The following is a 12,123-nucleotide window of genomic DNA, read 5'->3' as shown; positions in this document are numbered from 1 at the left end:
GGTGCATTGGGTTACCTACTGAGCCACTGACAGAGATGAGAGTAAAGCATCATATTTTCACATTTTTGTTGAAGGAAAGTATTTGATTCAAGTATAGCACTTTTTAGAAGTGATTCGGTTATTTTTAGCTAGAGCCATCTAAGTAGGAGAATATACAGCATGCTTCCAGGTTCCATACAAAAAGGAAGATTTTGCAAACATAAGAACAGGGGAGCTGAGCCTGTATATAAATAAAATGCTGCTTTCTTTCTGTTTACCTAAGAAAGCTGTTATCTGAGTGTTTGTAGCAGAAGCTGTGCCTGCATGAAGCATACTGCAAAAGATTTGACTCCAAATAGCTATTAACACTTTACATTAAGACTGGGTAAATTGTTTAAATTAGCTCTACACTGACTAACTATTCTAAAATGAAGTTTTCAGGTTTGCCATTGATGCATTTGTACTTTTACATAAGCACAAGTTTAAATGCAGAATTGCATTTCTTCCCTGAAGTATCATGGGTTATGGATACTTTAGTTAAGTAACACATTAGATCAAGTGTGATTAATTGCTTCCATGTGTGATGTGAATACCCACGGATGACTTTGAGACATTTGAGTATAAAACCCCAGTTAAAAATCCCCCTGTGGTCCATGAAATGGTGATGAACGGCCTCTAAAAGTAAAGAAACACAGGAGGTGCAGCATGTTCTTGTGTTTCTCCAATCCTTTGTCTCCTTAATGTAGTCTGTCATTGTCCTGTATTTGGTAACACTTTACAGTATGGCCCACGACTAATTAAATGGAATAGCAGTGGAATGTAGTTTATTTGAAATTACAATGTAATTATATTTACCTACAAATACTTGAAGTGAGGTAAGGGGGGAAAGTGTTTTGGGTTTTTTTTTACGGAAAACAAAGAAGTATTTATACTGTAAATACATTTAATTCATGTACAAGTAATTTTAAATAATGCGTAACTTAAATTCACTCTATAATGCGGCCAACAACCCAAAAAGCATAATGTACTTATAATTTAAGATGGCACAATTACCAGGAAAGTATGTAGTACTTAAAATTGTTTATGCAGTATTTAAATTTACTCACAGTATCATTTTGTCTCCTTTCCTGTAAAATACCCAGAAGTTTGACACTACTTAAAATGACTTAAAATGTCACTATTTCTTCTCTCCTGTAAGTTACATGAAGTTGTGTATTACTTCAATTACTCATGTGCTACATAAAATTGTATACATGCAAATACAAATACATATAAATACATACATATTATTCTAACGTATCTACCTTTAAGTATTTTTAGGAAAATTACATTATAATTTAAAACAAAATACCTTAAAATTTGATTTAATTGCAGGAGGATTATGCCCTTAATCACAGATTGTATTATAAAGTGAATTCTATTAAGCAATTCAGCCCGTGAAGCAACCTTAGACTGGAGCATGATGACTTTAAGTGAGAAATAATTTAAAAATTTTCTACAAATACAAAACTGCAGGTTAATATTTATATAATTTGATACACATGTGATTGGCATGACATGCATATTATTTTATCCTAGTGCATCATTTCTGTTTACAATCATTTATTAATTTCATGTCTCGCTGGAAGAAAAACTTTTTGAGTTGAATAAATTTTCAGTTTGTTCAAATAATTTTTTGGGCATAAAAAAGTGATGCAATACGAGTTAATACAAGTGTTCAAGTAAAATGCCATTTAAATTGATAGTATGTGCAAAACTCCAGTGGCGCAATCGGTAGAAATTACATTTAATTAAATTAATAAAACTCTAAGATGAGTTATTTGATTTCTAAAATGCTTATTAGTTTTATTTAAAAGATGTTAGTTTATAGAATACACTTCTATGTGTCATGAAAGTAATTATGAACTTGAACACAAAAATACACGCCATGTTAATGAACCATACACAAATACTCAAAAACTGTTCCACCTATTCTCCTCCTCTTATCCAGTTCAGGGTTGCAGGGGTGGGCTAGAGCCTATCCCAGGTGACAGGCAGGGTACACCCTGAACAAGTTGCCAGGGCCAACACAAAGAGAGAGAGATAACCATTCACACTTATATTCTACCGGCAATTTAGAGTCACCAATTAACCTGGCCCACCTAATTGCATGTCTTTGGACTGTGGGAGGAACCTGGAGAGAACATGAAAATTCCACACAGGCACCAGGACAGTGCTAACCAGTTTTGACTCAAAAACACAAACACTGTAAAATAATTTATCTTACAATATAATTTAGATTTTATTTCAAATTGTGTTTTATAATGGTTAATAAAGGAAAAAGGGGGAAAAAGAAGAAGGCACTGTGCCATCTCCTATCAAGGAGTTTAAAAAAAAGAAACAGAATTAAAGTATTTTGGGTTACATAAATTTAAATATTTTATGAGAACAGGGCATAATATTTCAGGTAAAATGTTTTTTGTTCACTATTAAGGCTTTATTGTGTGATTCCTCCAGTTGATTTTCTTTCTTTCCTAGTGCGCCTCCTGGTGACGAATGTCTTAAACAACTGAAATTCCACAAAGCCCAAACTTGTGAAGTTCAATTAGATATAAATCTTCATTACAGTTCATTCATTTTCATCCTGAGCATTTGCTTTTCTATCTGCTTCATTGAGAAATTCCTGGTCAGGGTAGATTAGGAAGCCCGTAAAGGTGCTGTCTGTCCAAAAAGGATCAAAAAAGAGTCCGTTCTGCTCCGAGTAGAAGATCTGCAGCCAGACCTGGTCTGACTCCTTCAGGTGGAGAACAGTAGAACCAGACGCCACGTCATAGTTCCCAGTGTTTGCATCAAATGTTTTGATCTTGTACTGCCCATTATGAACTAACCCGATGGCGAGATGCTTGTTGGCCAGTGTGATGTCATAGGTAAAGTAATAAACTCCAGGGATAACGCAGACAAACTTCCCGCTGGAGGCATTGTAGTGATTCCCTTCATTCAGCAGGATCCGGGTGAAGCGGATGGGCGTGCGCTCTTTAGGATAGCTCTTTGTCACAGCCACAGAGAAAGCTGATCGTGCTTGCTTGCCACAGTTACAACCACCTGGAGCTCCTTCCTCGCCCATGTCACCCACGTCTCCTTTTTGTCCCCAGGTTCCAGATGTTCCGGGTTTTCCACGTTGTCCTTTCAGTCCCCGAGGTCCGGCCTTGCCAATAATACCCTCACGACCTTTCTCACCCGGTTTGCCTGGGTTCCCAGGTCTCCCTGGATCACCTGATAACACATAAATAATAACAAGATGACAATAAAATAGTATAATCTGGGCACCAGTATAGCTGACATGCTTGAGCAGCTTAGCTATGTTCTTTAAGGCTATTGAAGATGCCTGGGTCCATTTACCATGTGTCTCACCAAGACCTCCTAGCATTCCTGTCTTCTCTTCACTATTCTATCTAAATAAAGGCTAAAAAAGCCCAAATCGTGTTTTAAACAAATACTGTGCTCGAAATAAATAAAGGAACATGTTTAAATCAGAGTGTAGAAAATCAGTCAAACTTCTGTGATATTGATCTGGTCAGTTAAATGGCGGAGGGAGTTGTAGGGACTTTGGGTGCAGTAGAGGGGCAACAATGAAACAGTTTCCCAAACAGGAATGGTTTTACAGGTGGAAGCCACTGACATTTTCCCTCTGACTGTGTTTTTTTACTACTTTTGCATTTGTCTAGGGTCACTGGTAACAACTGCCAGGATGAGGTGATACCTGGATCCTAGAGGTTCTACGGGTAGTTCAACTCTTGAATGGCACATCACTGCGTGCCATTAGCATAAGGTTTGCTGTCATAGAAGAGATTTCAGGGGACAGACAGTTACTCTAGGAGAGCTGGACAGGCCATATAAGGTCCTTAGAGACTGGTGTCTGCTCCTTTGTGCAAAGAGGAACAGGATGAGCAGTGCGAGAGCCCCCCAGCATCATGGCAAAGCGTGTGGACATGGTGGACTAGCATGCCTATTACCCTCATTTTTTCCCTATATCTGATTGTTTTCAAAGTGTTCTGTTAATTGTGAGAGTAGTTTAATTGTTTTGATGACCAAAAGCTCTTAAGAGCCTAAAACGTTCCCTGTGAAATTGTCACTGACAAAAGAAAAGAGCATATTAATTGGCATGTTAGGGCTGTTTAGATGTTTTTTGACTCTTCAAAACTCGTGATAATAAATAATAAATCAACAGGCTCGTTTAAGTAACTGAAAAAGGTCTGAATATGAAGCTAATGACCAAAAAAGTCAAATGGCAATAAAAACATTCCCTTTACAGTTAAGAACTTGCAACTTCAGACATCTGTGCATAGATGTTGGAGAGGTGCTAAAGAAAAATCAGATCAGTGACATATATGATGTGAAGATCATTCAAGTTCACAGTAACATACAACTAGAGATTAACTACTACCTTGATCTCCCTTCTCTCCCTTCTCTCCATCCTTCCCATCTTGGCCGTCTGTCCCGGGGGGCCCCATGGGGCCCATGGCCCCGGGTGATCCAGGGGCTCCTGGGTTCCCTGCAGGCCCCGCTGGGCCGGGCAGACTGCAGACCAGCTGGGATGAGTGGATGGTGAAATTCCGACCTCTCTTAGATGGGGGATTTGTTGACTGCGAGACGACAACTGACAGCACATAGATCATCACAAACATCTGGAGCATGATGGGAACTGTGGAGTCACAAAGAGACAAGGGGAAGCAACTGTTTACAACAATTATACTGACTTGAGTTTTGCAGCCACTGATCAGATGATGCAAACATGTGGTAAAAGATTCCTGGAGTCAACCAGAGACTAAAACCTAACACACCATGTGGACGGGCATCTAGATGGTGTGGCCATTTTCATGCAATCCCTCAGTAACTAATGACAAATCTGATGCATCTGTTATATGTTCTGGTTACATAAAAGCATGCAGCTTACAGTAGGTTATATAAAGGAGTGTGTCAGCCATTTTAAAAGCACAGAGTAAGAACTCACCAGTTGAGAAATTATGACTCATGGGTATTTTTCAGCTCCGTCCGAGCCCTTTCTCTGCATCAGAGTGCACAAACCTTCCTACATTTCCAACAAACGATTGAGGCAACATTCTTCAAGAGAAGCTCTGCAGAGAAATGTGCAGCCCAGAGCCTCCGTAACATCCGCCCTGTTTATGCGAGTGATAGGCCAAAAAAAAAAAAAAAATGCTTTCACCATGATGTCATTACATTCAAGTCAGTGCAACAGCTGAAGCAGTGACACATCAGTGGTTCACAAACTCTGCTGTGAGGAAGCAAGAGATTACACAACGAGGGCTAAAAAGGATAAAGCAGAAACATTTCGCTTGTTACACGTTATGCATTTAGATACTGATGTCCTCAGAAGTGGTCAAATGTTGCAATAATAGAAAAAGAAAATTTAAAAAAAAAAACATTTACGTTTCCTTGTCTTATTACAAGCACTAAAATTGTCCCACACTGTAAAGTTTATGAATAAATCTACTATGTAGAGCACATCTTACAAAAAACAAGAGACACAAGAAAGAGGAAACACTGAAAAAACACGTCTGCCATTTTTTAGGTTTCTGACTGTGTTCATGTGTAATGCACGTGGATAATGTGTGCACCTGGTTAATAAGGAGCACAAGGACAGACTTCTCCCTGCAGTCTGAGATAAGGAACGCTGAGATTGACTGCTTGTTTTTGGTGTCCTCTTCTCCACCTTGGAACCCTCATCAGGGCTTTCCAGAAAATCACCCAGTGAATGAAGAGGTAGCCATCTCATGTTTGCATTCGTTTTTCAGTTCAGTCCATTAGGTGACGCTGTGGGTGACTTTTTTTTTTAGGTATTTGAGATTTTAGTCCTTTCCCTCTTTATCTCTACCCTAGTTATGCTTAACACACAAGGCTACAAAAAGCAAAATTAAAAAGTGCATAATTATTTCTTTTTTTTCCAAATAAATTATCCAGAATTGTTCGTCGCTGAACCTTGCAAGGTAAACATACCTTGCAAGGTTCAGTTTATGGTTTTTAAAAGCAATCAAATAGTTCTAAAACTCAATTTACATGTGAAAAACCATGTTACCTAAAATAAAAACTAGACTTTGGGGGGGGGCAAAACTAACTGACATGATTTTGTAATCCTGGCAAACGAATTAAAATTAAATACAAATATTGATTAAATGTCTTTAGTTTTTGTTTGTTACTTTGGTAAAGTTACAGTTTGCCCCCATGAGTTTTTAACGGACATCTTTAATGACAGTCTACAAGACTGTGAATTAACTGTTTTCAGAAGCAGTGGGGTTTTTGTGTTAAACTTGAACTGATCTTCTTAAATCTTGCCTCCAGCATTTGCCCTCTGTAAAATGATATTTTGCAAGGCTAAAGCTAATATTGAGAAAAGCAAAACAATTAAAAAGTAAAGTGAAACGCACAGGCTTACTGTCCGAACTAACAACAGAGTCAAAATGAAATTTAAAAACAATAAATAAATAATTAGAAAATACAATAATTATAATAACTCTGGTGGGTACTTTTACAAAGAACTGTTTTTAGACCCTGATCACTTACATGGGGAACATGATCACTGAGGACATGACATAAACGAGCCGTTCCGTACAGCAGGGATTCAGTGAAGGGTAGAAACTAGAAGGGCAGCTTCAGTTTCATTTTGGCCTGTAGTGGAGGTCACTATGAAGTAATCCTCCACTTTCTCTTCAGATCAGTACTTAAATCGATGAAGTCTCAGACCTGACAGAAATGTTGGAAATGCCTTTTGAATTGTTCTTTCCATATTACTTTCTGTTGTTGTGTACTAATTTACAAATCTCCCCACATACTTAAGTTTCCTCTGGAGTCCATAACTGGAAAACACGATATGTATATACAGCCATGCTAACAACAACTACTGAGGTTCAGCAAAATTAAAAGGATCAGCCGCCCAAGTCATATTTCCACCCATTGCTCATACCTCATGTACAACCCTCCACCCATGCAAAAAAACCCAAAAAACAAGAACAACAAAAAACCATACATTCAGGCAAATGGATTTTATTATAAAAAGAAATGCAGTTACGTTTCTCATGTTTCCTGTAAAGACTGAATTTGAAAGGTTTGAAAGTATTTAAATGTCTCCTGTTGAAGCGAAACACCTTTTGTTGTTGTTCCACATTTTATGGACATGCAGCTTCAAAACAATGTGTCAACATTAACTTTTACAAAATACTGTACACAGTTTCTCCAGCACTTCTTTCCAAAGCACAAAACTTGAGTGAATGTGGGATTTTATATTTTACTGAGCAGCTGCTCTAGTAGAGTCCTTGGGGAGAGTTTAGGGGAATCTGCCGGGACTGAAAAGGTCACTGTCCCAAGAAGGAAGCCATGGGATCATCTGGCCTGCTGCGTTTCATGCGGAAGGCCTCCATCTCCTCCTCAGTGGGCGCCTTTACTTCAAACAAGCTGTTGTACGGCCTCTTCCTCTCATCCAGCTGCATTAGTATCTCCACCTGCTTCACCCGCTTGTCCTCTGCTTCTAGAGCCTGAGAAGGAGACGGCGGTTGGAGGTCAGACACGGAGAAACTCATCAAAACAAACACGGCTGTCAAACAAAAACAAAAACATTACCTTCTTCAGCTTTTCCTTCTTCTTCTCCTCATCCTCCGAATCACTGCTGTCGGAGTCGCGCTTCTTGTTCTTTTTGTTCTTCTTTTTCTTCTTCTTCTCTTTCATCTTATCTTGATGCATCTGGTGATCACGAATATTTTAATAATGAACATTACATTTAAGCTTATTAACATTAACTGCAGCATTTAAAAAAACAAAACAAAAACAGTGTCCCTTACTTCTAGCAGAGTCTTGGGCTGTTCCTCCTCCTGTGGCTCAGTTATTGCCTCTTCAAATGGAGTGCACTCTGAGTTGTTCTGCAGGGGTTCATATACAAACACAGTCAGAAAGTGAGAAATCTGTGACCACTTTATAAACTGATATCCTATCCATCAAACAAACGCTTCAAATACTCTCAGTAAATGTACTTACAATTCCAATTCCAGCTGATCCTGTGCAGTAACTCTGTTTGACCATGGAGTGGCAACACTTGTACCCCCAGAAGCCGTCTTTCCAGTAGGAACCCCAAATACACTAACGAGGAGATATGATCTTGATTTTAGGATAAAACAGAAATAAAATGTAACAAAATTAGCCACACATTTGCTACAGTCTGCCCTTCTTACAGTGTGGTTGTTGATGAGCACGTCCTCCTCATATTTGGAGCGAGCGACAGCCTTTTCGAGTCCTTTCAGCACAGCGCCGTGACGCGAATACTCCACGTAGTCCTCCGTCTGGGCCAACAGCAACTCCCGCGGTGGTGCATCCAAATGCTCCTGGCCTCCATACTGATTGTCACACACAAAAGCAGAAACATCATCAGTAAAGCCCAGACTGTGACTGATATGAAGTTCGGTCTGATATATCAGCCAATATTTTTTTTTCTTTCTGATATCCCTAATATTTGTAGTTATTTATTTTCTCCTTTACACAGCTGATCCAAGCCCGACTGCTCAGATAGACTGGTTGTTTGTGGTGTTCTCAAACATGCTGCCAACAGAGAAGCTGCAGAGTGCCATCCAGTGGACAAACTGTGCAACATCTGCACTCATAAGATGGTTGAAGAAAGTTTCTCCCATCTCTTATGTACTTTTCACTCTTCCTGGCCTCATCCTGTTGCTAAATGAATACATATCAGCCGTGTACCTTCTCCAGGATGCTCTCTCTCTGTTCTTCTTTGAAGTCCTCCTTCTTGACCTTGAAGGAACGATGCAGCAGTTCCAGTTTGGTGGGGTCAGCCTGCAGATGCACCTCGGAGCCTTTCTCATAAGCCTCCCAGGCAAACACTGTCACGAGACAATGACAATTGCTACAAATTACACTCTGTGGTCCTAACAGATAAGAAAAAGCTCAGATTTCATCATAATTATCCTTTACTAAGTAACTAAGATCCTGCCTTTTGGTGTCTCATATATAACATAAGTGTGACAGGAGAGGGACTCTTTAATTTAGCTGTGTCTAAATAGATGTATAGATGTTAACCACTATTGTTAGCAGGCTGCTTTTTACTTTTTGCAGCTGATTTTTACTCTATAAATGCTGATTTTTCCACTTTTGGATGACTTTTGGTAACCTATTATAATCCAGTCAAACATTCAACAGTTTTGATCACAGTGGCCAAAAATAAATAAATCTCTAGACTCATTTCCAATATAAGTAAAGTCATACTTCCAAAACCTAAAGAGTTAAGGTTGTGAGGTGTTTGAAAAGAAGGAACCATAACTTTAGGACTTACATTGTGTTTGAGCCATGGAAATTGTGGCTCCACTGTAGCGAACAAAGTTGTCTCCAGCGTACCCCACTCTGTTACACAAAACAGTTCAAAAATGATTTCAGTGTCCACTCAGTTACTCCGAGACTATTTCTACTATTCCTCTGTTGATTTTATTTTATTTTTTAAAAACAACAACAACAACAACAACAAAAAAAACAAACCCATAACTTACTCATCAGGGTTCTTGCCAGTGTTGGAGTACGGGTTCTCTCTCATTGCTCGCGTCTTTGGATCGTAGTACGCTGAATTTGGATCCAGATTTCTCAAGTACTGTGAAAAACAGACACGAGGAGTTCAGAGAAATTAGTAAACTGCAGTACCCCATCTTTCATACACAGAACTGCTGAAAAGTCATGTGATTTTATTATATTTCGCTTGAAAACAAACACGAAGGAAGCGTGAAAACACAAATCAAACACAAAACATGACGCAAAAACAGAGTCTGTGTAACTGCAACAGCCCTCTGAATCAAAATTTGGTATAACTGCCTTTATTCATTAACATAGCCTGAACCCTCTTAGGCAGCCTTCTTGTATTTTCTGTAAGTTGTCTTCAGTAATAGTTCTCCAGCCTGCTTGAAGGACATTCAAAGCTTTTTCATGTTCACAATTTAAACAAGATCTCGATACAACTGTCTCCTTGTAAGAAAAATATAAAAGGAACATGGTGTGGCTCACAGCTTTTACACAATAATGTGGGCAGTAACACTGTGTTCTGTATTCATTTTATCCCTGTGTACACAGTTTATCATCAGAAAAAGCACAAATGACTAATGTTTTACTACGTGGCTCTTACTTTAGCTGTGTCTTCTCTGATACGCAGATTCCTGACAGTGATTCGTCTCTTGGAGTCAAAGTTCTGACCGGGCATGTCGATGTCATCTGCATATTTGTCTTCATCCTCATCTTCACTGTCATGTTCCCACTCCTACAAATAAAGAATGTAAGGTTATTAAATTGCAGTCTGATATTTGCCTCCAAAACTGGGAAAAATTTATTATTACCATGTTAATGTGAGTGAGCACTTACAGTCTGGTCCAGTTTTCCCGAGGCCAACTCATCCTGAAGTTTCTGTGCTTTCAGTGTCCTTTTGGCCTGAGAAACAAATAAGAATTCAGTCATGTGGTGGTGGACCACAACAACATTGGCTTACCAATGTTTTGACCTCTGGAGTTCAGTCATGCTGGTCTGCTTACCAGATCTACTTTGGCGTACTCTTCAACAATGCGCTGATGTTCCTCTGGGTCGTAGCCATTCCAGCGATCACGCTTTCCATCATAGTCCATGGTGAGCTGGATCTGAGCGTGTTCATCTGGAGCAATCCCTGTTCCTGTGAATTTGGCACCAACTTTTCTGGGTCGCTGGTGGGACAAAATGAAAGGTAAGATGCTAACTTAAATAATATAACAATAATAATAATAATAATAATACTCCTTTGACATCCAGGATAAGAAAACCCTGAATATTAATTTGTTCCAGCAGATAACTGTAAAACATTTTCATCAGTTTTACCTCCAAGCAGTCTTTCTTCTTGTGTGTCATGGCACCACAGTTTTCACAAGCCCCTTTACGGAACTTAGTTACAACTGCACTCTGTGTGGAGACACAAAGTGAAGCTTTTAGATTTTGTGGCAATATACTTCTGTGTCCACATGAGAGAAAAACTTGCCTCATTCTCACCTCCTGCACGCCTCTCTTGTACCACTCTCCGATTGCGGAGTACTGCTTCTCACTCTCACTCTGTGGTCTTTGATGCTTTAGTGTGGGCCTTTTTGATGGGTCGATGTACCACGGCACTGATGAAATGTACTGTGGGATGTGGGGGTTTATATCCCTGTAGGACAGATGCGTTCACGTTACATATCACGCCATTCCTTCCATCAGCTGCCTGAAAGCACACACTTTGTGCACAGGCACAAACTTACTTTCCCTCCTCGTCCACCTCAGCTGGAGCGTTTCCCAGCTTTCTCTGCTCCTCCAGCTCCTTCTTCTTCCTCCAGTCCTCTCTGGTCATCTTCTTGGGCTCATCCAGGCCCACGATCCCCTCCGAGTTAACGTTGGTCTGCTCGGTCATGACTGAACCTGCCGCCAGAAACACGCCGCCGGGGACACCGTCACGGGTTTAGTATAAACACCCGTCCTACTCACCTACACTCAGCAATTATGTGTTTCACTTCTTAAAACAAAGGCTAAAACTACAGGTTTTATTGCAGTATTTGCCAAACTAGCTGTTTAACTGCCGAATGACGTACATGTAGAAGAGGCATTTTACTTAATTTCTGTGAAAATTCATAAACCAATTCACTCACTTACCTTGAATAGGCTCCACAAATAAACTTGATGTTTATATTCCTTCCGTAAAATCAGCAACTTTCCCTGTATTTGACCCCTTTTTTTTTTAAACTCGTCGGTTGTTTTGACTAAAATGCGATCGTCGCCATTTTACATCAGCTAAAGTTACGTCACATCCTTTCTGTGGAGTCGCTGCCGGAAACAGCGACTTCTAAAGGACAGTCAGAGTACAGCACCTCAACCGCAAGAAAACAGGTGGTCTTTACTTTCTTTTACTTGGGAAATTTCATATCAATAGTCGAAGCAAGTTAGTTTCTAACCCTTTGAATGTGTTTTGAGCTGATATCTCAAGTCTAAAAAAGCATAGCTTAAACTGTATTGTTAAAATTCACTCAGAAGTGTTTCTCTGAAGAACTGTGTCAGTTTTATGCAACATTTAGTCGCTAATGTGGCTTTAATTTATGATTTCTCCTAGTGAAATTAACTTGT

At 39.4% G+C, this 12,123-nt stretch overlaps 2 protein-coding genes across 2 annotated transcripts; both read right to left on the bottom strand.

Moving 5' to 3' along the window:
* Positions 1 to 2,401: 2,401 nt before the first annotated feature.
* On the bottom strand, positions 2,402 to 5,147 carry c1qtnf2 (C1q and TNF related 2). Its single transcript, XM_005719802.1, has 3 exons — positions 4,970 to 5,147; positions 4,403 to 4,660; positions 2,402 to 3,231 (listed from the first exon to the last, which is right to left on the bottom strand). Exons 1-3 carry the CDS (start codon positions 4,989 to 4,991, stop codon positions 2,588 to 2,590), a joined length of 924 nt encoding a protein of 307 aa, XP_005719859.1. The 5' UTR covers positions 4,992 to 5,147; the 3' UTR covers positions 2,402 to 2,587.
* Positions 5,148 to 7,008: 1,861 nt separating this feature from the next.
* On the bottom strand, positions 7,009 to 11,862 carry slu7 (SLU7 homolog, splicing factor). Its single transcript, XM_013912463.1, has 15 exons — positions 11,656 to 11,862; positions 11,268 to 11,424; positions 11,023 to 11,176; positions 10,855 to 10,935; positions 10,539 to 10,703; positions 10,372 to 10,437; positions 10,139 to 10,270; positions 9,516 to 9,613; positions 9,305 to 9,372; positions 8,716 to 8,855; positions 8,196 to 8,357; positions 8,002 to 8,103; positions 7,809 to 7,886; positions 7,591 to 7,710; positions 7,009 to 7,505 (listed from the first exon to the last, which is right to left on the bottom strand). Exons 2-15 carry the CDS (start codon positions 11,414 to 11,416, stop codon positions 7,326 to 7,328), a joined length of 1,695 nt encoding a protein of 564 aa, XP_013767917.1. The 5' UTR covers positions 11,417 to 11,424; positions 11,656 to 11,862; the 3' UTR covers positions 7,009 to 7,325.
* Between the last annotated feature and the right edge of the window lie 261 nt (positions 11,863 to 12,123).

This window comes from Pundamilia nyererei, unplaced genomic scaffold, assembly GCF_000239375.1.
Source record: "Pundamilia nyererei isolate P.nyererei 1_Seehausen unplaced genomic scaffold, PunNye1.0 scaffold00001, whole genome shotgun sequence".
Lineage (NCBI taxonomy): Eukaryota > Metazoa > Chordata > Actinopteri > Cichliformes > Cichlidae > Pundamilia > Pundamilia nyererei.
This window is presented reverse-complemented; position numbering and strand designations above follow the sequence as displayed.